The 24,781-nt window shown below is 45.1% G+C and overlaps 1 protein-coding gene across 1 annotated transcript; it reads left to right on the forward strand.

Annotated features, from left to right (window-relative positions):
* The first annotated feature begins 249 nt into the window (after positions 1-249).
* Positions 250-13,562, forward strand: LOC147613895 (ubiquitin receptor RAD23d-like). Its single transcript, XM_086781897.1, has 12 exons — positions 250-479; positions 1,386-1,547; positions 1,749-1,805; positions 1,916-2,028; positions 2,143-2,190; positions 2,397-2,571; positions 2,654-2,836; positions 2,980-3,042; positions 12,335-12,382; positions 12,466-12,578; positions 12,658-12,736; positions 12,948-13,562. Exons 1-12 carry the CDS (start codon positions 414-416, stop codon positions 13,062-13,064), a joined length of 1,224 nt encoding a protein of 407 aa, XP_086638023.1. The 5' UTR covers positions 250-413; the 3' UTR covers positions 13,065-13,562.
* The last annotated feature ends 11,219 nt before the right edge of the window (positions 13,563-24,781 follow it).

Here is a 24,781-nt window from a genome sequence, read left to right on the forward strand (position 1 = left end):
GCAGAAGACTTGTGAAAAAAAAAGATGTCGTGGATTGATATGGTGTCTTTACCCATTACACATGTAATATTAAATGAGATAAGTGATGCCACGTGGACAAAAACATGGTATTATGCTACCAAAACATGGTATTATGCTACCCGTGTAACTATACTAGTAATTAAGATTTAAGAACTTTTAAAGATACTTGACGGCGTCGTCAGCGAGGTTTGACGGCGCCGGTAGAAGTGATCTGGAACACTATTGCTCGGCAACATAAGCTGGCATAAGGTTTACTTTTTTTTATTTTTTCCGTGTCTTTTAATTTACTCTTCACACATATTGCTTTTATTTCAATTCATCCCTGGTTTTCTCTCTGTTTTTCTCTCGCTAGAGTCGGAGATCAGCGGCCGCAGTCTGCAGCAGCAGCAGCGATGAAGGTTTCTGTCAAAACCCTCAAAGGCAACCACTTCGACATAGACGTGGGCAACGCAGAAACGGTAAGTCCCTTCTCTCTTCACCTTCATGTTATGGTTACGGTTACGGAATAGAGCAGTAGAGCTCGGCTGAGGGTTAGGGTTAGCGTTAGGGCTAGGTTCAGAAACAGGAAAATCCTAACCCTAAGTTTTGATGGCATTTTCTGTCTGCTATTTTTGTGCTTTTAAGTAAAGGATTAGGGCTGAATATGATTGGAAACTTGGGAAAAGATGGGAAAGAAAAACTATCGGTTTGTGATCCCGTGCCTAGTTCACCTATGTATTGATTGGTGCACTAGTCACATAGTATAGGGTAACAGAACATTTGAAACAGGAATTGTAAGGGCTTGTGATGTCTGCCATTGCGCTTGCAGTCAATAATTAATGGTCCACTTCAAAGTCTTTGCTTGATGCATCAACTCCAGCATGGCAGCATGTACGGGTTTTGTGCAGTTTACATACATGATGTTGACAGAGATCACCACAGCAGTGGTCACTTGCCTGGCTATGGTTAAGGGCTGGCCCTTCCATCACGAAGACTGCAAAGCCAGTACAATGGTCCCTTTGTTTTATTTAGCAATTGCAGTTCGTACCTTCATGACTTAGTACTGTCCTCCAGGTGTGTGTTTTTTGTACAGAGATGTCAATGTAAATTTGTATAAAAAACTGCATTTATACTGGGTGATATGAGTATCGCTATCTGGAATGTCCTTGTGGGAAGAGAAAGGGCCAAAAAACTAGAGCACAGGAATGACCATTGGGAACTGCACGTGGGTTAGGAAATCATGGGAACATGCTGTATTTTGACATTTCGCAGGAGCCTGGGTGTCGAAGTAGCTATTTGGAGGGTTGGAGGGTTGGCTCCGTTAGTGATCCTCACTAGGATCAGTATTTATGGTGTAACCCAGCTTTGTGCTGTTGGCAATGCAGGTACTTGCTATCAAAAAGAGAATTGAAGATATTCAGGGGAAGGATGCGTTTCCTTGTTCTCAGCAACTGCTTATCTACAAAGGCAAAGTGCTGAAAGATGAGACCACAATGGAGGAGAACAGTGTGATAGAAAACAGCTTTTTAGTTGTAATGCTCACAAAGGTATGTCCCTGCCCCCCCCTCCTCTCTCCCTCCCTTCCTCCCTCGCTCCCTCCGTTTCCTCCTTCCCCTTCCCTTCCCATAACACACATACACACCCCACACCACACCACCACCACACTTGCTGCATGCCAATCCGTGGTTCTTTTTATTTTTATGTTGCATTTCTACCTAATGTACTACCCTTTTGTGGTTCTTTTCTAGACCAAAGCAGCAACATCCACACCATCAGCAACTTCTTCAGCAAGTGGAGCGGCTCAGGTTAGTTCAAGTTCAAAAGGGTTTTTTATGGATCTAGGTTTAGGACCGAGGTGGCATGGTTTGGTGAATTGATGCTAACATTGTGACTTGGGATTGCTTATGTTTTGCAGGTCCCTGCAACAGCTTTGCCCCCTGCCCCAGCTCCTAGCCCTGCTGCACCTGAATCACCAGCAGCAGCCCCGGCTCCTGCTCCTGCACCTGCTCCTGCTTCTGCTCCTACTCCGTGAGTCTTCAATTTATGTTTGTTTTCGTTTTATTGTTTATCAAAGAACTGTTGACGTATCTGAGCTACTGTTAAGTCTGTTGCATTGATGTCGGTGCATTGCATTCTACACAGATCAGCAGTTGCGACCCCTGTGGCAGCTCCAAATGTAGCAGCCACCCAGTGAGTATATCTGTGTTGATATCATGCCTCGCTTCAGGACTTTGAGATCAGCACAAAAACAATAACTGCATCTACCATCTGCAAGGGTTTTTAAGTACTAGAGCTCCTACCATCTACGAGACTCTAGCTGGTTTGCTAAGTTGACTAGGTTATTACCTTGTTCGTGTCGAAGTGAGTATCAAAGGCTGATTAGAGGTAAATTGCAGGCCTGCAGATGTGTATGGGCAGGCTGCCTCCAATCTTGTTGCTGGTACGAACCTTGAGCAAACTATTGAATGGATCATGGACATGGGTGGTGGGAGCTGGGAGCGGGAAACAGTTATACGTGCTTTGCGTGCTGCTTTTAACAATCCAGAGAGAGCTGTTGAATATCTGTATAGTGTACGCCTTCTAGCGACTAACATTTTATATACGAAACCCGAGTAATAAGATGTACTTTACAATTTATCGTGTCTTTGTTCAGGGTATACCAAATTCGGCAGAGGTTGCCCCTCCTGTAGCTCCAGCTGGTACAGGGGTTCCAGCTCCAGCTCCAGCTCCGGCAGCGGCAGCAGCAGCACCAGCAGCAGCGCCAGCTGCTGCAGCTGTGGCCCAGCCTGCTCCTGGCGGAGGACCAAATGCAGCACCCTTGGACCTCTTTCCTCAGGTTGTGAGCCGTTTCATAATATGTATTTTTTGGATCAGTGATGTTAGTATTTTCTCTTCATTTACAAGTTGGTTTGTCTACATCAGAGGATTATTTCTTCCTACAATGTGATGTTCTTATCCTGTTTGTGACATTGCTTTCAGGGCATGCCTGGTCTTGGTGGGGCTGCTCCAGGGGCTCTGGATTTTTTGAGAAATAATCCTCAGGTATTTATGCCATGAAACAACTCCTCTTAGTGGAAACCTGATCAGCCATTCAAATTTAGTTTGGTCTTACATGGTTTCATTCTCAAAAGACTCAAGGGCTTGCAGTGTAATTTCTGAGGAGAGAGTAGGAGAGAGAGAGGCAAGTGCTTTACTTTCACTTTTATTTCTGAGAGAGAGAGATTTTAACGTTTTCAGAAGGCCTAGAGGATCTATGTGATCAAAATGGTAGTACAATGTATTGTATCCATGATGAATCTTTCGGGAATGATTCCCATTGTACTCCTCACATACATGCTTGATAGGGGCCTCAAGCTATGGCGATTCTGACACCATCTCTTTCCTTTTAGGGCGCAACAAACTGCCAAAATTCAAGTGACTAGGGCATACCATAGCTATGTGTGGCAGTAATTGAACATGCATCATATGCCAATCTCTCATATCTATCCAACCTTCAAAGACCATGGATAGTGTACTTGAGGCAACAATGATGTCACCATTACTCCGATTACGAATTGGACACCTGCCATCCACAAATTTGACCTCTAGACCTTCTTTAATAATGGCAAAAACTGATAGTAAGTTCTTCTTGATGCTCGATACAAACAATACATCTGAGAGAGTGGTTGTCCCACCATTTGGAGTAGTGAGCATTGAGCATAGCCCTTCTAACTCCTTTCACTAGATACGAGGAGTTGCTCACATTTGTGACAATACCTCCTTGAGGAGAACTCTTTGCAACCAATTTGGCTTTGTGTTCGTCTAGAGAACTATCAGCATGAAACTTGGTTTTAAAGACCCACTTGACCCCAATGACTTGCCTATACAAAGGCCGGTCCACAAGTTCCCATGTACCTTTCAATGGAATCAATCTCGGCCTCCATGGTTGCTTGCCACTCAGGAAGAGCAAGAGCCTTTGTAGGTGTAGTGATTGCACCACTTTACTCATCAAGGCAAGGTTACAGGATGCTGTAATCTTTGTGCCTGTGTCAAAGGTGCTGCTGAGAAGTTAGCGAGCTGATGAAGATCAATATCTGAGAGATGAGAGTCATGAACAGTGGCTTCCAGCCATCGAGGAAGCCTGGGGGCAATCCTTCGTCGCATAGATGCAGGAGGCATAGAAGAAGCTGAGGGTGGAGAAACTTGGGATGGAGAAGTTGAGGGAGGTGGGGGTACTAGGAAAGAAGAGGAAGTAGTAGGAGGAACCTTTATGTAAGCTCGGGGTGAGATCAGGAATCATCAGACGAGGGTTCAACAAAGTGAATATCGTGGGAAACCACTAAGGACTTTCTCTCCGGATCCCATAATATGTAAGCTTTGGATTAAGATCTATAACCAAGGAATTTGCACTTCTTGGATTTGGGATCAAGTTTGGACATGGCAAAATCATGGATATGAGCATAGCCATCGCAGCTGAAAACCTTGAGATGTGAAATTGAAGGTTTTTGTCGTGTAAAAGCCTCCTCTTGTGTTATATTAGCAACCGCCTTCGTGGGAGAACCGTTGATGATATAGACAACAATGGTTGCTAGAGTGATGATGCTCTCTGTGTTAGAAGTCATCTCTTGTCTTTACCAGACACCACCAGGGCCTTTGCTGTGGGTGTGCCGGCCCTTTGTAGGTGTTTTCTCATTTTTCCTCGCTCCCCGTATTTTTTCCCATTTTTTCTCATTTTTCTGTGACTTGGGGGGGGGGGGGCAGTCCTGAGCCGGCAGGCGCACACATCTTCTGGCTGACTGTACCCGACTGCAGTCCAAAGCTAGCTGACTCATGTTTGCTGGCCGACTGGTCTATGTGGCAGGTCATGGAGATATTGCACCTGTCGGCTGCCTCTGGAGCAGGCCGATTGCTGCCTGGGGTCCATATATAATGGACCCCCACAGCCCCTTGTCATATCATCTTGTTTACACTTCGGGATCTTGTGTATATAGAGTAGAGTTACACGCCTCTCTCTCTCCTTCTCTTGTGCTGTCTATTTTCTGCACTCTACTTGCTGTTGTGGTCTCAGATTTGGTTATCATCTCCGTTGCGTATTTTGACATGGTATCAGAGCCCTAGGCTCTTGAAAGATCTTGGGAGTTTTCTGAGCAAGAGGGGGATTGTTGCGTTGTTGATTGGTGGATTGTTAGGGCCTGTTCGGGAAGAGAAGAAGCAAGAGGAAAGCGGGTTGAGTTGTTGGACAGCCACTTGCAGGTTTAAAGTTTTTTTTCCCACCCACCCACCCTTTTTCAGTTACATCCCCGCGATGGCAGATTTGTTAGAGATGGCTGAGAAGCATGTGAAGATCCCAACACTCCCCACGTTCCCAGTGGACCGTCAGTTTGACGGGAATAATTACGGCATATGGAAGGTTATGATGGAGTCTGTGCTGGAGTCATGACCTTGCTGATTTCATCATTATTGGAGTTCCACGGCCGGAAGCAGAGGAAGGGGAGTTACAGTCAACCAGGAAGGACCGCGATGCACAGGCACAAATGTGGGATCGTGGCTAGGGTCTGTTCATTTATCTTCCTCAATTGCACACTGCAAGTAATCAATTATGTAAAGCATATGACGCTGGCCAGACAGCACTTGGCTTCTCTTTATAACAGGGTATCGCCCATGAAGAGGATTTCCTTGGAAGTACAGATGCGGGTTATGAACCTTGCAAAGTCGTTGACGATGCGGGAGCACATTAACAAGCTACAGGTCCTTCAGCAGGAAGTCCTCTAGCCTGGGAAGGAGATATCATCAGAAGATATGGCCATTACATTGTTGTCCCACTTGCCTACTCAGTATTCCGGTTTCTACTCCTCTTTGATTACTAGTGGCAGGCTTAGCACCATTACATGGGAGGACCTTCTGCCCATTGTCTTGGACCAGGAGGAACGATTCACGAACCCTCCTCACAGTGGAGGTTCGGAGGCCTTAACTGGCCAATGGCCGAAAGGCTGGAATAACAACAAGGGCAAAGAGAAGGCTTCACCGGAGAAGTCTTCTGAGAAGAAGCCTGACACAGATCGAGAGAAACTGAAGGCTGAGAGGTCCTGCAATGATTGTGGCGAGAGGCCACTATTGGAGGAAGTGTCCTAAGCCGACTGGGAAGAGTGCTGATTCTTCACCCTCAGCTGCAAAGACTCTTGCATTTGTGCACTTAGAGATGATGGACTCAGATGCTTCATCGTCTTCAAGCGAGGAGGCAGTTGGCTTCACCGCAAAGGATACCTGGGAATGGATTCTTGACAGTGGTGCTTCCAGGCACATGCACTTAGAGATGATGGACTCAGATGCTTCATCGTCTTCAAGCGAGGAGGCAGTTGGCTTCACCGCAAAGGATACCTGGGAATGGATTCTTGACAGTGGTGCTTCCAGGCACATGACTTCGCCCGAGACTTCTTTTTGGATCTGAAACGGCATTCAAGTCGCATCTTCATTGGCGACAACTCTGCCATTGCGATACATAGTGAGGGCCAGATGGAGATTATTCCTGACGGAAAGGGGGGTCAGCATACCTCCCGTGTTCTTTACGTCCCTGCTCTTGGTTTTCATCTTCTGTCAGTGCATGAAGTATGCAAGACTGGCTTTTGAGGAGCATTCAGTTGCTCTACGGGACCGTGAGATTGGCTAGGTTGTTTGGGAAGGCGGTGTGGAGAATGGTATGTACAAGCTCTCTCCACTCTCCTCATTGAGAGGCTCTCAGGTCGGAGATCTGTGGCACTTTCGTTTTGGCCACTTATATGTGGATGCACTGCGGTGAGCTTTCCGGGACCAGATGGTGGTTGGCCTGCCAGATGTTGGCAGCAGGCAAGGACGTTGCAGTTCTTGCATACGTGGTAAGCAGCACAGGGAATCCTTTCCGAAGCAAGCTTCCAGGTGGGCTTCAAAACCATTGGAGTTGTTTCACACTGACTTGTGTGGACCTTAGCAGACACCATCATTGGGAGGATCTCTCTATTTCATGTTGCTTGTTGATGACTGTACCAGATTCATTTGGGTCTACTTTCTTTCACAGAAGGACCAAGCTTTTGCACGGTTCAAGGATTGGCATGTGATGGTGGAAAAAAGGGTCTGGATTGCAGGTAAAGACTCTTAGGGCTGACAAAGGGGGTGAATTCTCTTTGAATGTTTTCCTCAGGTTTTGTGCAGATCATGGCATCAAGAGGGAACTGGCCAATACAAGATCGCCTTCAGAGAATGGAGTTGTAGAACGCAAAAATAGGACTGTGGTGGAGATGGCGAGGACCATGCTGGAGCATCGTGATCTTCCTCGTCCACTTTGGGGAGAGGCTGTGGCAACGGTTGTCCATACCCTCAACCGGTCTCCAACGACTTCAGTACCTAATATGACTCCGTTTGAGACATACTTTGGCAGGAAACTTGATGTCTCCCACTTTCGTGTTTTTGGGAGTGAGGCGTATGTACATATTCCGAAGAAGTTGAGGGGGAAGCTTGACTCCAAATCCCGCAAGCTTATATTTTTGGGGTATAATTCTCTTTCCAAGGGATACAGATTGTATGATCTAGAGGAATGAGATTGTTCTCAGCCGAGATGTGGTCTTTAATGAGCATGTTCCAGTATCCACTGTGGAGGAGCCGCCACTTCTTGGAGATCCAGAGGAGTGTGATGATGATTCCCAGACCATCGTTCCAGTTGGTCAACCACAGTCAGTACAGGAGGTTGAGCCCGTAGCTGGAGTAGAGCCCCCACAATGCCAGGAGGCTCCACGATCTGTTCGAGTACCCAGGTGGTTGATGGACACCCTTCGGGACACCCTTCGAGAGTCAGGTGTCACGGAGCTACCCTCTGAGTGGACCATAGAGGATGGCCCTCGAAGATCACACAGAGTCCGCGACAAAAGCAATATAGCGGAGCTTCTTCAGGTAAACTATGCTTTGATGTCTCGTATTATGCGGGACAAGGAGCCCACTTCCGTTAAGGAAAAGCCCTTTCACAGGATACTTGGAGGAAAGCCATGCAGGTGGAACTTGATGCCATCAAGAAGAACAACAGTTGGTACCGAGGCCATCGAAACGGTCAGTCATTGGTGTCAAATGGGTCTTTAAGACCAATATGCGTCGGATGGGTCGGTGGACAAACACAAAGCCAGACTCGTGGCTAAAGGTTATGCTCAGCGGCCAGGCATCGACTACGAGGATACCTTTGCACCGACAGCAAGGATGACCACGATTTGGACCGTTCTTGCCCTTGCTTCTTCTCAGAGGTGGCCTGTGTATCAAATGGATGTAAAATCTGCGTTCCTTAATGGTGACCTGTAGGAGGAGGTGTATGTTGAGCAACCCCCAGCTTTGTTGTTCGAGGATCAGAAGGGATGGTTTACAGGTTACGTAAGGCCTTGTATGGTCTTAAGCAAGCTCCTAGGGCTTGGAATCAGAAGATTGATTCCTTCTTTGTTCGGACTGGTTTTTAGAGATCGGTTGCAGATCCCAACTTGTATCTCTTTCGGGAACGTGGCATGGTTACGATTGTCATCCCTTATGTGGATGATCTCATTCTCACCGGCGGTCATGTGGAGCACATTGGCGTGACGAAGGCTGCCTTGTCAAAGGAGTTTGAGATGACCGACCTAGGCTTACTCCTCCTTTTTGGGATTGGAGATCTGGCAGACCCAGAGGGGGTTTTTTGTCTCTCAGCAGCGGTATGTTCATGAGTTGCTTGAGGCCTTTGGGATGGAGAACTGCAAGCCTATTACTTTGCCGATGGACCCAAATACAAAGTTAACTGTTAATGATCCTTGTGAGCCAGTTGATGCCTCGCAGTATCGGAAGTTGGTTGGTTCATTGATCTACACCAGATTGGACTTGAGCTTCTCCGTGGGGCTGTTGAGCTCTTTTATGCAGACGCCATTGAAGTCTCATTGGGACGCAGGATTGCGGATCTTGGGGTATCTGCAGAGCACAAAGGATCTAGGACTCTTCTACACAGGAGGGGATGGAGTCAGACTCCAAGGTTGGAGTGACTCAGATTGGGGAGGAGACCCAGACACGAGGAGATCTACTTCAGGTTACAGTTTCACCCTCGGCTCAGGAGCAGTTTCTTGGAGCAGTAAGAGGTAGCCAACTATTGCCCTCTCTTCGATAGAGACAGAGTACCGGGCTGCTTGTGGTGCTGCTTGCGAGGTTGTGTGGTTGCGGAGGCTGCTAGGCGAGATTGGGTTTCCAGAGAAGGAGCCCACAGTCATCCAGCGTGATAACCAGAGTTGTATAGCTATTGCTCAGACCAAGCACATAGAGATACAGTATCACTTTGTACGTGAGAGGATTTTGGCTGGTGACATCTTGCTACTTTATTGTTCGATGGAGGACAATGCGGCGGACCTCTTCACGAAGTCTCTACCTCAGGCTACGATTAGGTGGCACTCCAGCTCCCTAGGGTTGATTTCACAGCCAGGAGCTGAGAGGGGGTGTTAGAAGTCATCTACTGTCTTCACTAGACACTAGGGCCTCTGTTGTGGGTGTGCCCTCCCTTTGTAGGTGTTTTCTCATTTTTCCTCACTCATATTTTTCCCCATTTTTTCCCATTTTTTTGTGACTTGGGGGGGCAGTCTTGTGCTGGCAGGCGCACACATCTTCTGGCCGACTCTACCGGACTGCAGTCTAGAGCTGGCCGACTCATGTTTGCTGGCCGATTGGTCTATGTGGCAGGTCGTGGAGATATTGCACCTGTCGGTTGCCTCTGGAGCAGGCCGACTGCTACCTGGGGTCCATATATAATGGACCCCCACAGCCCCTTGTCATATCGTCTTGTTTACACTTCGGGATCTTGTGTATATAGAGTAGAGTTACACGCCTCTCTCTCTCTCCTTCTCTTGTGCTGTCTATTTTTTGCACTCTACTTGCTCTTGTGGTCTCAGATTTGGTTATCATCTCCGCTGCGTATTTTGACACTCTGGTCCCCCTCTTTTGGCCACTCTCCCTAGATGATCTTTAGAGGCAAGACCGACAGGTGAGTACCCGGATTCCCGATAGCCTCATCCAACCTCAAAGATGTGTAGCAGGATATAGGGGATTTGGGAGGCTTGATTTTCACTCAAGAGCAGCCGCAAGGGTCCTTGATGCATGTCTTGGTGAGATTAGCAATCTTTTACAGGAGGCATCGCATAGTAGATTGGCTGGCTTCTGAGAGTAGGAGAGGAGTATTCACAAGGGTCTTGCCTCTCTACAGCAGCTTTAGGAGAGTGCACAAGATAGTCCGTGGATTGAGAGTGAGTTGGCTATCGTCCGTACGGAGCTTAGATCCATAGAGGAGTGGTGGGTGGAGTATAGATACCATGTCAAAGTGTCTTTTTGGATGTAGGCGGGAGACAAGGTCACTGGAGATTTCTTTGAGATTACAGCCCCGCATAGACGGAGAGAGGGTATCCGTAGGTTGAGGGGCCTGCATGGATCCATCGTTATAGACCCCCCCCTCATGTGAGAGCCATGGCCACAGATTCCTTCAGCACTCTTCTCACCGGTGCCCCCATTTCCTCATAGGTGCTCAATGCCCGTGAGCAGGTGTTGTGGTACACAGGAGAGGTGGTCCCCTTGCTCTTGACCCCCTTCACATATGAGGAGTTGGCAGAGGCTATGACGGCTTTATCGAGGGGAAAATGCCGGTCTTCTAGCCTCTTTGTTTCTGCGGCATTGGGATCTCATGGAAGGTGGCCTCAGGGCTGCCTTCAATGAGATGAAGGTTACGGGAGCCATGCTGGAGAGGTTGTTGGAGGGTTTGATCCTCTTGATTCCCAAGGAGGCTGGTGACGGATTGGAGATCCGGCAGTGGAGATCCTAGGGACTGCCTACAAAATTCTAGCCATGGCCATCGGCCGGAGATTGCAGCCCTTTCTCCCCAACTTGATTCATGGTACACAGATCGGTTTCATTCAGGATCGGAGTATTATGGACAACATCTTCACCTTCTGGGAGGCAACTGCGTTGGTTGGGATGCGGCAACATGATCTGATTGTGCTCCTTCTTGATTTCGAGAAAGCCTATGACAGAGTAGATTGGGGTTTTCTGGAGGGGACGATATGCAAGATGGGTTTCTTGGAGGAGTGGGTCTGAGGTGTTTCGGGATTCTACTCGGCTTCTCATAGCCAGGTTATTATTCAAGGTGCTAGAGGTGACAGATTTCCGCTTTCGTGCTCGGTCTGGCAGGGGTGCCCTCTAGCACCTTAATACCTTTATCTCTTCAATTTTGTGAGTTTGGCCAAGCTTTCCCTAGCTGGCCAGGTAGTGGTGGCGAATCAGGTTCTTCTTGCCACCATGTGGTACATTACCTCCTGCTGGTCTTTCTCCTGGGCATGTATTGGTCAGGTTCAGCATTTGATCTGGAACTTTTTGTGGGCTGGCAGTGATGAGACGGACCAAGGCCAAGGTGGCCTGGAAAGTGATCATTCAGCCGTCACGTAAAGGGGGCATGGGTATCATCAACCCCTCCATTCAGAGCCATGCGTTGTTGGGTACGTTGATTGTTCAAGGTCTTCTTCCGGGCGGAGAGCCTTGGAAGGACTTACTTTTGGCTAGGATTTGTGTTGGCACTCCGATCCTAGGGGGCGCTTGGCCTCAGAGCGCAAGATGGATCTTCACAGAGATGCAGCCATGTGGCTTTAGCCCAGCATTTGAGGACAGATTTGCAGCCAGTCTCTTGCGTGCTTGGGATCATCTCAGGCCGGCCGTGCAGCAGTCAGCTCCAGTAGCCTCCGAGGAGCGGCTCTGGAATATTATGGTCCGTCTGCCTAGTCACGTATCATGAGGAGCCTTGAGTACGGTCCCTACTAGGTCACTCTTGCATTCAGACAGCTACCCCTAGAGGCACAAGAGAGAGGCCTTATTGGGATCCAGGGCAGAGACCAAAACAGCTTATTGGGTATCTTTTCTGATTTCCTTTCCTAATTTCCTTCTTTGCTTGGGTATGGGAGATGAGAGTAAAATTTGGAAAGCTGGCATCACTTTTGATTGTGATCGGAGAGAGACGTTCTTTGAAATGAAGAACGTATGGATGTTCCAGTTAGGCATGAATTCAAACTTTTGAAACCGTCACACTTCTGCAGTGGGGGGCTGGGTTTCTTTTTTTGGATCTAGTGTGGACCAACCTTGTCATAATGTGCTCAAGGTATTTTTTGCTTAGATGGTCAAACTCATGCCAAGAACATTGTGGCCCCTCATTTATCTCATCAATCATTAACTCTTAAGACACATTTAGCGTAAGCGTTCCTATATTACGGCATTACTTCAACCTCATTAAATACTTTACCCATTCATGATTGTTGGGGATAAGAACTACTAACACTTCTGACTGCCTTATTTGTGACAGTTTCAAGCTCTAAGGAGCATGGTTCAAGCAAATCCCCAGATTTTACAGGTTTGGTTTTTGCCATGTTTTGTCAGGCTTTAGAATAAGTCTCTTTTCCTGCTCCTATTTACTAATGATTTCGAGTGGTACAGCCTATGTTGCTGGAGCTTGGGAAGCAAAACCCTCATTTGCTACGTTTAATCAATGACAACCAGGCTGAGTTTTTTAGGCTAATAAATGAACCTGGTGCAGAAGGAGCAGAAGGGTATGTTTCAAAAAGTCTTCGTTGATTAGTATGTAAGGCGTTTTGTGTTGAATTTGATGCATTTATCCGATTCTTGCAGGGATCTCCTTGGGCAAATAGCGGAAGCAATGCCCCAGGCAATCAATGTTACACCGGAAGAGAGAGAAGCCATTGAGCGGGTGATCATTCCTTGAACTTCAATATTGAACGATGTGAACCTTTCAGTACATGCAATATTGATCCTGTCCCATGTGCTATGGGGTTGGGATTGGGGACAGCCTTAGGGGCAGTCCCGATGGGCCCCTCCCATGGGCAGCGACCTTTGTGTGTAATGAGCCTGAGAATATTTCTCCTTTTTGATGCCTTTTTTTTAAATTGGTGTCTGTGCAGCTTGAAGCTTTGGGATTTGATAGAGCTCGTGTCATAGAAGCTTTCCTGGCATGTGACAGAAATGAGCTTCTTGCTGCCAACTATCTTTTGGAGGATCCTGGTGAGAATGAAGAATGAAGAGGATACAGGAGGCATGGGAAGAGTTCCAACTGTGTTTAATGTCCAGTAGTCCTCGTTAAGAGTCACATTTCATTGGAAATGAAGGTGCTGATGATAATGGTTTCTCCATTCATCACCTTAAACACGGTATACCCTAAAAACTATGCAAGGGTGTTGAGGGGGAACAATGTCAATGTGCTTTACCTTTGAAGATCCGATTTCACAAGAGGCAATTCTTTTGGCCACACTGTTCTAGGAAGAGACTGGGTCAGCCTGAACCTTTTACTGTTGCTTTTACAATATGGTATAGATTGTGTCTGTGACTCGACTTAGGTAGCTCTTGTGGAGGTGGGTATTTTTCTTGATGTGCCAGAGGATTTGAGAGTGCCCAAGTGATTGATGGTGGAGATTTTGACTGGTTTTCAGGCAGACTTTAATTGCTTTGTTAGCTCCTTCCGAGTTTTCTGCGTAGATTCAGATCTTCTTTGGGTATGAAGAGTCATCGTGACTGCACTGCATCATTTTTTCAGGCCTCATCCTACTTAATGCTCTTTCTGGATGTCTGATTTACTGGTTTCTTCTTGGGAGCTTTACTTACCATCCTTGTTACCTTGTCTTAAAGCAACTGGCCTTGTTGATAGTCAGCATTAGGTCAAATGCCAACAACTGATGAAATACTGGGGCCTTCACTGCCCTTGGCCTGAGACTTGGCAGTTGAAGCTGGAAAAGAATGCTGTCTCGTACTAGATTGAATTGCATTAATATTGTGGTCATGTTGCCGTACGCAATGTTACCTCTTGCATTCAGCCATGCATATATGACCTCCTGAGCTTTTATCTTACTAACACCATCTCTTGAAGCTTTGACTTCTCTTCTTGAATGGGGAAGATAGTTGGCTATGCAGCTAAGAGCTGGCCATGGTGATCAACCATGGTCAAGTCGTGTGAGGTTAGCTTGACTGTGCTGAGACGCATTGTGTCTTCATTAGGCCAGGGGGTTGAGGTTAGTGAGTAGGAGAGTGGAAGACCTAGTTTTGAGATATGAACGCGAAAGAGTACACATGAGACATTTAAAGCAAGGAAAGTTGCTACGAGAGGGAGGATGCAATCTAGTTTCAGTAAAGACATCATATTTATTTATATTGGCTTGTATATTGTGGCTAATTGTTCAGCATGGAGAGAGAGTGAGTGCGGGTTGAGCTGGTGCTGTTGGTGTTGGCCATCCATGCTTTCGTCAGTGTTGTTTGACATAGTATGCAAGGTTTATGGTTTCTTACTAAACTCTCTGGCCTAATAATGGTACAAATGTCTATAATCAGTTTGCTTTCCTGAATTCAAAAGGAGTGATTATTCAACGGTTCATTGCGAGTGGTGAAGTGCGTGATGGCCTGCCTTCTAGTTGTACATTCTCCCAAGCCGTTGTGTAGTCATGAGATCGATGGTCAAGGCTCCCTGTAGCAATGATGCTTCTTTTATGGCTTCTGGTGCACACAATGAAGGATGGAACTATGCCTTGTACTTTGACTTGCCTTCCTCACAGGCTAGAGCGAATCACACCATTCAAAAGAAAGAACTGAAGAAGGGTTACAATTTTCCTCCCATCTTGGATAATCACCTCTTGGAGCACTCATGGTGGTGGCTTCCATTTATATAAGGTATAGCAAAAGACCATAAAGATATGTATATGGGGAATAGCATTGTTATGCGTCTGCACAATGAGAAATAAATCAAGGGCTGTTGCTCTTTGGTGCACCTTGAGTCATTTGTGTGCCCTCGAGTATGTCAAGAACCACTTGGGTTAACTTGCCTTGTTTCTAAGCATTTGTAAGTGCTAAGACTCAAAATTGCACCTCAACCATTCAAGTATCTCTTCTTGGGAACTTTAGAGGGGCACTATTTTTGTCAAAGAACCTCCAGAAGATTCTTGTCATATTGGGGTTGTCATTAACCCTACAAAACACCGTAAACACAACACCCACTATTTGACATTGTAGGAGCCTTTAAAAGATGGGGAATTGACTTTGTGGGTACATCCATACAAACAACTATGTTGTAGGAACATTGAGAGTAAGTGATATGGACACTCATCTTGTAAATGAGATCCTTGTTATGTACCACTTAAGGAGGCTTGAAATAAGGGGTTGTCACATGTATTTCATGGGTTTAGTGTCATTTGTTAAAAGCATTCAATCATGCATTGCGTAGACATTAACTTGGGCATCATGAGGACCCTCTACATCACCATCTTTATTAACATTTGAGAGTTCTACATCGACATCTTCATCAAATTTTTCCCTAGTTAAAAGTTTTATAACCCTAGTTATAGTGGCTACAATGAGCCAACATGTATGAACCGATTTTCATGTAATGTGTATGGAGAATGTGTATAGAGAGCTAGCGTGGGTCCTTGGATTCACTACGAGCAAGTATAGCTTCACACACTCTGTCTCACAAGGAAGTGTAAGGTCATCTGATTGTCGGTGTGGTGGGACAAGGTTCAGCGAAAGGTCCATAATTGGACTCAACATACCTAGACTACTCCAATCGATTAATATGTAGTATATGGGTGAGCGTGCATGGGTGCCAAGGAGATCCATCGAGTGTTGAAGAATGTGTGGTGATGGCATCTTGAGGTTGAGGGAAAGCATGATTCGTTGAGTTGTTTAGATGGTTCAGAGTTCAAAGGTTATTTTAGGTATTATCATTTGTAAGAGGAATTACTCAAATAGATGATGAGGAGGATGGATTTACATTGCATTTATTATAGTCAAGATGTGGCTAGTGTGTAATGATGTGGATACATTGTAGGCCACATGTTTGGTAGGTGATGTGGGCACATTGTAGACCACTTGTTTGGTACGTGACGTGGTTAGAGTGGCATGATGTGGGCACGACGATGTTTTGTGAGTTTAAAATTTTGGGCCAGTGTAAGAAGGTGTGCACATATTATAATCTTAGCCAATTAGAGCTTATTAATAATGGGCTTGCTTACCCATTCTCAACTGTGTGTCCACCTCATTTTAGAATGGGAAGGATGCTTCTCACCTTCCCTCATGCCATCTTCATTTCATGGGTCTCCCCTATCAGATTTGGCCTGCCTAGTTTCTTCTCATTCCTTCCTCATGGCTGAAAAATGTGTCTACTTCCCACTCCCCAATGAGATTGCTTTTGTCATTACCAAGTTTCCCTTTTGCTTGCCTCCTACTATTACCCCCTCCACTCTCGGGTGCTTTGAAACTGTTTCTGAGCTAGAGGACCACTCCCATCTCTCCCAAAGTCCAATTGTCTGTGTTGTAAGTAAAAATTCTGGTTTTTAGTTCATTTTTAGCAAGTATTAATTAATTAAGATTCTCCTAGGATTTAAATATGTCTCTAATATGTTGTGGAGTGTTGTAGAGTGCCACATGAAGCTTTCTTATTAATTATGTCTCTAATGTGTTTCGGAGTGTTTTAGAGTACCAAAATTCAACATTACTTAAACTTTCCCTAGGGTTTATTTGTTAATGGTAAACTGCCATTAATATTTTCATTGCATGAGAGATATTACATTGTTTGTGTAGCAAGATAACGATAGTTGTGATCCCAAAAGGCATAAATGAACGGATGTATATGTTCTAAGGTTAATGACCCTATGTTTGAGAGTAATAATTGTATCCACCATGATGTCTAAGCTAATGTGTATGTGCATCCACTAAGACCTTCAGAGATCCTATCCTTGCTTGTTCTTGTTCCCTCTCCCTTAGAGACATGCCCTCCATAATCTGTAGTATCCTCCATAATGTTTAAGCTAATGTGTATGTGCATCTGCTAACACCTGGCACACCCGGTGGGTCGGATGCCAATTCGAAGTGCGGACCCACATAAATACCAAGGTATGCTAGAGATGAAATCCAATGAGAGGTACATGTAATGCCATGCTATATCATACAATATGAATATATGAAACCATGCATATCAATAATGAGATCTACACTCCATGAGCAAGGAGTGAAATTCATAATAATCTACATGAAGCACCAACATCTGCATTATAGCCGATTACCAAAAAGATATGTCGATGTAGATCCACCATCAGACATGAATCAACAAAGTAATGTGTCGATGACAAAACTCAAGCAAATGGGACATGTGCCCAAGATGGCACAACACCAAGAGAATATGTCGATGAATCACGATGAAAAATAATCACCATAAAACCATGCCAAATAGAATCTCAGCATCAAGAAAGCATGGATGGTTGGATCATCCTCCAAAGAGAACACCATCATGTCGGAATGATCCACCATAGGTGGTACAAGAGCAAGAGTATGCTCCTCGAGTAGAACATCATCTAGAGCACCATCATGCTCTAGACATAGCATCATAAAAGATATCATCATCTACAAGAACATGTGTGTCACTAATAAAGGTGATAAGATAAATCTGCTCCGTCCTCTTGAGGGGGTTTTTTTTTGGCGAGCATTCTCGAGCGAGCGCTTTTTGGGAATCGAGTGAGCGGATTCCAAAAAGATGCCCCCCTCCCCCAAGACAGAGGGGACCGAAGTAAGTTGGAGAGAGCAAGATGATATAATTATTTGACACATCCTACACTTGAGGTTATTGGTTTGAACTGAGAATAAAACCAAGTTTTTTCACGTACATCTTCCAATTACAGAAACTCCAAGCCCCCCTCCATGAAGAGAGAGGGGCGAAGGAAGTTAGAGAAAGAAACATGACATAATTACTTTGGCGGGAGTGAACACATAAACACATGTCAACATCACATCCTCTACATCGGCGTTATTGGTTCAAACTGAAAATAAAACCAGTTCATTCAAGTACACCTTCCAAATACAGGAATGCGAAAACCAACATCTTTACTACTATGGGCCTTGCTTGTTCTGCAGGGTGTAGGCACAAAGTAAACGAACGGTGTTCGTACCCTTCCGTACTTCTTCTAGAAAGATACGCTCAGACAATTCATCAATAAAGCAATGGACTCACCAAATTGTAACTAAGCCCACCACTTTGTCCTTAAATTGAGAATTTTTTTCATCATTTCTAGGAAGTGGAAAGGATGTGAGACCTTTCTACCATCTACGGTCTTCAAGTTCAGTTTGGATCGGCGCAATAGTATGTCTTGCACCCTCCTCTCTCTGATCCATCTAGCACTGTAGTCCGCTGCACACTGGTTATGGAGATCTTCTCCGGATCCAGACTGTGCCTTGCCCGGAAAACTTTTGACAAAGGACTTATGTGCACGGTTTTTTTTTGCTGCTAGATCCAGACCGTGGACTAATCAGGATTTCTCGCTTTATAATCAGTTCTGGCGTGGATGATAATATAGTACAGTGGCGGCGCGTGGTGGGTGTCACGGAAACAGTAGCAGTGGCATGGTGGTGCTAACGAGACGTCTAGATCTGGATATTCCGGCTATTGTTCTGAAAATATCCGCCTTGTTGTCAGATTTCGGATCGTGATTTCCATGCACCCCACCGTCATAATGCTGCGGACACAAGCACCGGATTAGGGCGAATTGCATCATCAGTGAAATCACAGGCTGCACAGCTATCGCCCACGCCGCTATCATGAATCATTGGCCCATCAACCTTACGCCAAAAACAAGGTTGTCACATTTGCACTGTGCAGACAGCTAGATGATGCCGGATTACCACCTCTGTATATAATCAGTTCTCGGTGGAACTACTGGCCGAGCCGTCGGTAGACGTCAAACTCAGGCGGTCGGAATACCACCTTTTGTCGGACGAAGATGTTAGCACCAGATTTTTGGTTTGTTAATGGCAAACTTCCATTAATGGATTGAGGAATCCATACCTATTATCGCTGCTCTCAATCGTCAGTTTTTAGTAAGCATAATCAATACCTGATTTAATCCTTCGCCAAGAACATCACCATCACCACTAAATGCACCTAATCGTGTCGCTCGAATGACGGAGAGGGCACGGACGCTTGCTATATCTCTCTCATCGGTACCAGTCAGGACAGCCGTGCTTAGAAACCCACAATAACTTGTATTTTCATTGCATGAGAGAGATTACATTGCTCGTGTAGCAAGATAAAGATAGTTATGATCCCAATAGGCATAAATGAATGCATATGTTCTAAGATTAATGACCTTATGTGTGAGAATTCCTTTTAGCTTGTAACGGCATGCATGCGTGAGTCGCTCATAACGACGACGGAGCTTGATTGGACACAGAGTCCACACACCGGAGCGCTCATAACGGCATGCATGCGTGAGTCGCTCATGCATGAGTCGCTCATAACGACGACGGAGTTTGATTGGACACAGAGTCCGCACACCGGAGCGCATATAACGAATGTATCTGGAGTTCAGGGGGATGAGGCACCTGAGTTAGAGGACCGTGGGTGACAGAGCTAGTGTGGGCAGGTAGGCCACTATGTAAGCCGACAATGTGGACACTTATCAACATTCCTCTATGGTTGGGTGGTGACTGGAGCTCTTACCCCTCTTGGCTATGGTGGCGGTAGTCTATGGCGGAGGCTACCGCAACGTGACATTGGTATTAGAGCGAAAAATCGTTCGTATCTCTCGGGTGGCCTCTCTCACAAGTCCCGTTCGTATCTCTGAGAGGTGGTCTCTCTCACAAGTCCTTGCACGTGAACAAGCTTCAAAAGAGATAAGCCTCACATTAGGAATTTTTTGGACCCAAAGAGGGCCTCTTGGATTAACTTTTGATTAGGAATGGACCAATAGGAAGAGGGCTGGGTGCACATTTTTGACTTCTTTGACCCTAGGGAGCCTAGGCTTTGGTTTGCTAATGGGACCTAATTACTACTCTTGTCCCTCTACCTCTTGGCCCAAACTTAGAGGTCCCCCACCTAGAATCGCGCAGATGAAAAACCCTAAAAATTAATTTTTTTTTTCCAAAAGTGTGTTTTCCCTCTTAAACTCCCCCCCCAACATACTCTAGGTTTGGAACTCATTTCGAACCTCTTTCTTCCTCTTCTAAGCTCTCCATTGCTGCAGAAACTCCATACCTCTCAAGCTCTCCCTCCTTGCCAAGCTCCCTCAATCTCAAGCTCCCTTTTCCTCTTTCTTCCTTTTCTAAGCTCTCCATTGCTACAAAAACTCCATCCCTCTCAAGCTCTCCCTCCTTCTCAAGCTCCCTCCCTCTCAATCTCCCTCCCTCTCTCTCTCTCTCTCTCAAGCTCCCTCCCTCTCCATTGCTGCAGAAACTCTATCCCTCTTTAGTCTACTCTAGGTTGAGGAAGCCTATTCTCAAACTCTAACCCTCTTTTAAGCTTTCCATTGCTGCACTGAAAACCCTGAACTTTCTCTCCTCTCTACTCTTCTGTGTTGTAAAACAAGCTTTTCTTTTCCCTTCTTCTCTTTTCTTACCACCATGGCCTCTTCCAGTAATGTGAGAAGACCTAGGGGGAAGGTGGAAGAGCTTGTGCTGCATAACACAAGAGATGAGAATAGAGTTTGGGCTCCAACAAGATTCAGGGTTGGGGCTTGGATCTACATGCAGCCAAGCTCTAAGGGACCACATCGAGTGCGTCAACTGGGGAATATGCTACATCATTGGAAGGGGCAGCTACAAGGCTTCAAGCATACTAAGAAGGAAGGATTGGTTGCCATAGTGCAACATGTGTATACCCTTGGAGACCTGTACATTCAAGGCCAACGACCAAGGTTTCCTTCAAATTGTTAGTGTAACATAAACACAGCTTTAACAACATGCTAATATTGGATTTTTTGTTTCAAATTTTCTTATGATTCTCCATTTTCTTATGTCTCTCTGCGCAGATATTTTTCCCTCTAATTATGTTGAGGAACAACCACTCCAAAGCCTCACTAGAGTTTTCTATGCTATGCATGCATCCATTGGAGAGGCAATGTTTGTATCTCAAAGCCCAAGTGATCTTGTACAGAACAATATCTTTTTCTTTTCTCACTCATATTTTGTAGATAAAAAACCAGGTTTATTTGGCAAGCTAGAAGAGATTCCCAACCCCCCTCTAACAATCCCGAATGGCCCAAACCTGATGCTTGGACCATCTTATGCTTAAAGTTTAAGATGGTAAGTGATATCAAGACATCGCTCAAGTTTTCAAAGGCATCTAGGTCAGTAGGGCTAAATTGGTTTTGTCCTTTACATGTTTTTGTGCACATGTTCAATTCCATGCCAATGCACCAAACAAAAGTAATGTATATTTGTAAGGGGGTACGGTCTGACCTCATTCAAGGATTACTAGGAGAGGGTTGGGAGGTTAATGAGGGGTCACATCAAGGTGATGTGTACAAGTGCAATGTAGTAGATTCTACAATGTCTTTCAGGTTCTTGAAGGCACGCTCTATTTTGTACATGCGTCTGCACTACTAAAGATGGATGCAAAAGCACGGGACATGGATCCCACTTCAAGCCTCAGAAGAAGAAATTATGCCTATTAAGGTAGCTATGATGATGCAAAATGGATGGATTGAGCAAGTGGCAGCAAGCAAGCATTGGAGCCTAACAGACCTGCGTCAACACTTTAGCATCATGGGCTTTGACAATGTGGAAGAGTCAAGTTTCAAGTTGATGAGAAGAAAGGTATATCTGATTCCACTGCATGTCTAGAGTTAACCCTTACACTTTCTGGTTATTGTGCCACTTTCTATATTTTTACAGATTGGGAAGCATAAGGAGGGGACAACCATGGTCTTAGAATTATGGCAAATGGGGGACCTTGAATTTTCAGCACAGCAAGGTGCATAGCCCTACCAACACGTAGTAGGCATGTGGAAGAGCTTGAAGATGAACTGAGTATATGGGAAAATAGCCTCTGTTTTGATGCACGTGAGGGGCAAGAGTTTCAAGATCGAGGTGAAGGCAATGACAAGCTTTCAAGTCAACAAGGAGATGGAGATCAACATGAAGTAAATGTCACAAGAGGGCAAAAAATGAAGACATTATAACAATTTTAGATTAGATAACATGCTTGTAATTTTGTAGCAGGCTCTTTTTTAACCAATCTTTATTTAATTGAAATCTTAATATTTTTGCAAACTGTAATTTTTTTGTCTAGCGGTCTAGTGTGAAAAGGCCAAACTTTAAATTTTAACTATAAATATCCAAAGGTGCCTTCTTTCTCATTTTCACGCGATAGAAACCAAGCACAAGCTCACACTATCTCTTTGCATTCACGTGGCTACCCACTTTGACAACTTCTGTGAGTTTCTCTCTACCACCCCGTGGGTGGGCAAGAGCGAGCTCTTTGTCATGTTCTCTCGTGAAGTCGACTTTGAAAAGTCGCTCGCCCTTGCGTCCCAACATTATGAGACGCAGATTGCATACATGGAGCAATACTTGGCTCCCCACTCCATCTCCTTTCCCCATTGCCCCAATGATCGATGGAGCTGCTTAAGTACATTCAACAATATGCCCGCCCCTACATCCAGTGCCTTGAATGCTTTATCGACATCTGCATCCTGGCAGGAGCTTAATGTACCTTCAATAAGCAGGAGGTGAAGAGGTTGGGGAAGGGCAATAGGAACTAGGTTCCTCTCGTGGCTCGCCACTTTTGCGTTCCTCATCAGCGAATGAGGATTCGGATGAGGAGGTAGAGATGCCTGCATTGCAGTTGGTAGGGTATTTGAGGGATGACAAGGAAGTGAAGGTAGTAGGAACGAGTGCTGATGTAGAAGAGCAGCTTGCATTAGAGCACTTTCCAGAGGGTGCACAATCTGCAACTAAACAACCCACTATAGTAGAAGATGTGGGGCCATCTTCCCCACACGAGGAGAGCAAGGTGCTGCCAGAGCTTGAGATCAATCTCTTGAGCACCATTGTGGTGGAAGGTGAAGAATACTTATTTCTTCATGACCTTGAAAAGACAGCTGGCTTGAGAATGGATGAATGCTTGGGCATTATATGCACGCGATGTGAGGTGGACCTTGATACGTCCAACCTCAGTCCTCACCTAGATAGTGCTATATTACCCCTTGGAGAATCTATCACAGAGACAGTTGCTTTGGTCAAGGAAACTGTGGTTGAGACCGCGGAGCAAGCCCTAGTTTCTAGAGGAGGAATTCACAACCTTACAAGACAAGCTAGAGGCTGAAAAGGATACCCTTGCTTCTGCTGGAGTAATGGAGGAGACCAAAGCATCAAAAAAGGATGAGGCTAAGTCCTCGATTGACCTCTCCGTCCCCACCAGCACTTTGGCAAAAGAAGACATTGATTAAGAGGTAATAATCGACCTTTTACAACCTAGAAACATTTGTAATTATGTATAGGAAAATATTTTGATTTTTCCTTTGATTGCAGAGGGTGGTTGAAATTGACGCATTTGCTGGGAGAGGCGGCGGCAGAGCAGAGACCAGGCTAAGGTCCATGGACATGATGCTGCGTTGGTGCACTATCTTGGTCGACTTCCTGTGGATGGCATCACCATTATCCATAGGGACTACACCATTCAATCTGCCTTCACTCTCTTCTTTTTGAAAGCCCTCTCTAGGGTGCTCTGTGTAGCCTCTATGGCACAGAGCACCAAATGTATAGTTCTGATTAAAAAATCCCTTGCCTTCGATGTTTTTGGTTCTGGATTTAGGGGTAAGCTTCTTGCTCGTATAGGTATAGCTAAAAGCATAGGCATAGAGGATCCTCAAGAAATAGCCCAATCACTCCTTGAGCACACTCTGCCCAATAACAAGAGAAGGAAGCTCAATATTGTAAGAAAGATTTTGTAAAGATGATGTATCATTTCTTATTATGAATACAATACAATTTTTGCAAACTTATTTTCATCAAGTATATCATTGTTTTTTCTAGTTTGTACCATCAATGTTTTTGTGAATGCATTAGAAATGACCCTGAGAGCCTGGGCGAGTAGTGCCAGAACAGTGCGAATTTTGAGCCTGCACCGCTGTTGTAGAGCCCAAATTTGCATTGTTTTGGCACAGCTTCCCCAGCCCTTCAGGAGCTATTCTGATGCATTGGATGATAAAAAATATATTTTTACATATGATTAAAGGTATTTTTATCTTGTAAATTACTCTTTCTCATAATCAATGTACTCAACTTAATTATAAATGCATAAAAAATGATTCTGAGTGGCTGGGAGAGCAGTGCGAGAACAGTGCAAATTTTGAGCCTGCACCGTTGCTATAGAGCCCAAATTCGCACTGTTCTGGCATAGCTTCCCCAGCCCTCCAGGAGCAATTCTGATGCATTAGATAACAAATAATGTAATTTTACACATGATTAAAGCTGTTTTTATCTTTTAAACTATTAATTCTCACAATTAGTGTACTCAACTTCATAATAAATGCATCAGAAAATGATCCTGAGTGGTTGGGGGAGCAGTGCCAGAACAGTGCAAATTTTGAGCCTGCACCGCCGGCTGCTGCAGAGCCTAAATTCGCACTGTTCTAGCATAGCTTCCCCAGTCCTCTAGGAGCAATTCTGATGCATTGGATGATAAACACTACATTTTTACACATGATTAAAGCTGTTTTTATCTTACAAACTATTGTTTCTCACAATTTGTGTACTTAACTTCATTATAAATGCATCAGAAATGATCCCGAGTGGCTGGGGGAGCAGTGCCAGAACAATGCGAATTTTTAGCCTGCACCGTTCGCTGCAAAGCCTAAATTCGCACTGTTTTGGCATAGCTTTCCCAGTCCTCTAGGAGTAATTCTGATGCATTAGATGATAAACACTATATTTTTACACATGATTAAAGGTGTTTTTATCTTATAAATTACTATTAGTGTGCTTAACT

This window comes from Cibotium barometz, chromosome 43 (genome assembly GCF_041138505.1).
Source record: "Cibotium barometz isolate CiBa-2024 chromosome 43, ASM4113850v1, whole genome shotgun sequence".
Classification (NCBI taxonomy): domain Eukaryota; kingdom Viridiplantae; phylum Streptophyta; class Polypodiopsida; order Cyatheales; family Cibotiaceae; genus Cibotium; species Cibotium barometz.

Excerpts from the sequence above, each read along its gene's own strand:
- LOC147613895 (XM_086781897.1), top strand. The coding sequence starts at position 414 with ATGAAGGTTTCTGTCAAAACCCTCAAAGGCAACCACTTCGACATAGAC. Across the intron at positions 2,029-2,142 it reads CCTGCTTCTGCTCCTACTCC|ATCAGCAGTTGCGACCCCTG; the intron begins GTGAGTCTTCAA and ends CATTCTACACAG. Across the intron at positions 12,737-12,947 it reads AGAGAGAAGCCATTGAGCGG|CTTGAAGCTTTGGGATTTGA; the intron begins GTGATCATTCCT and ends GTGTCTGTGCAG.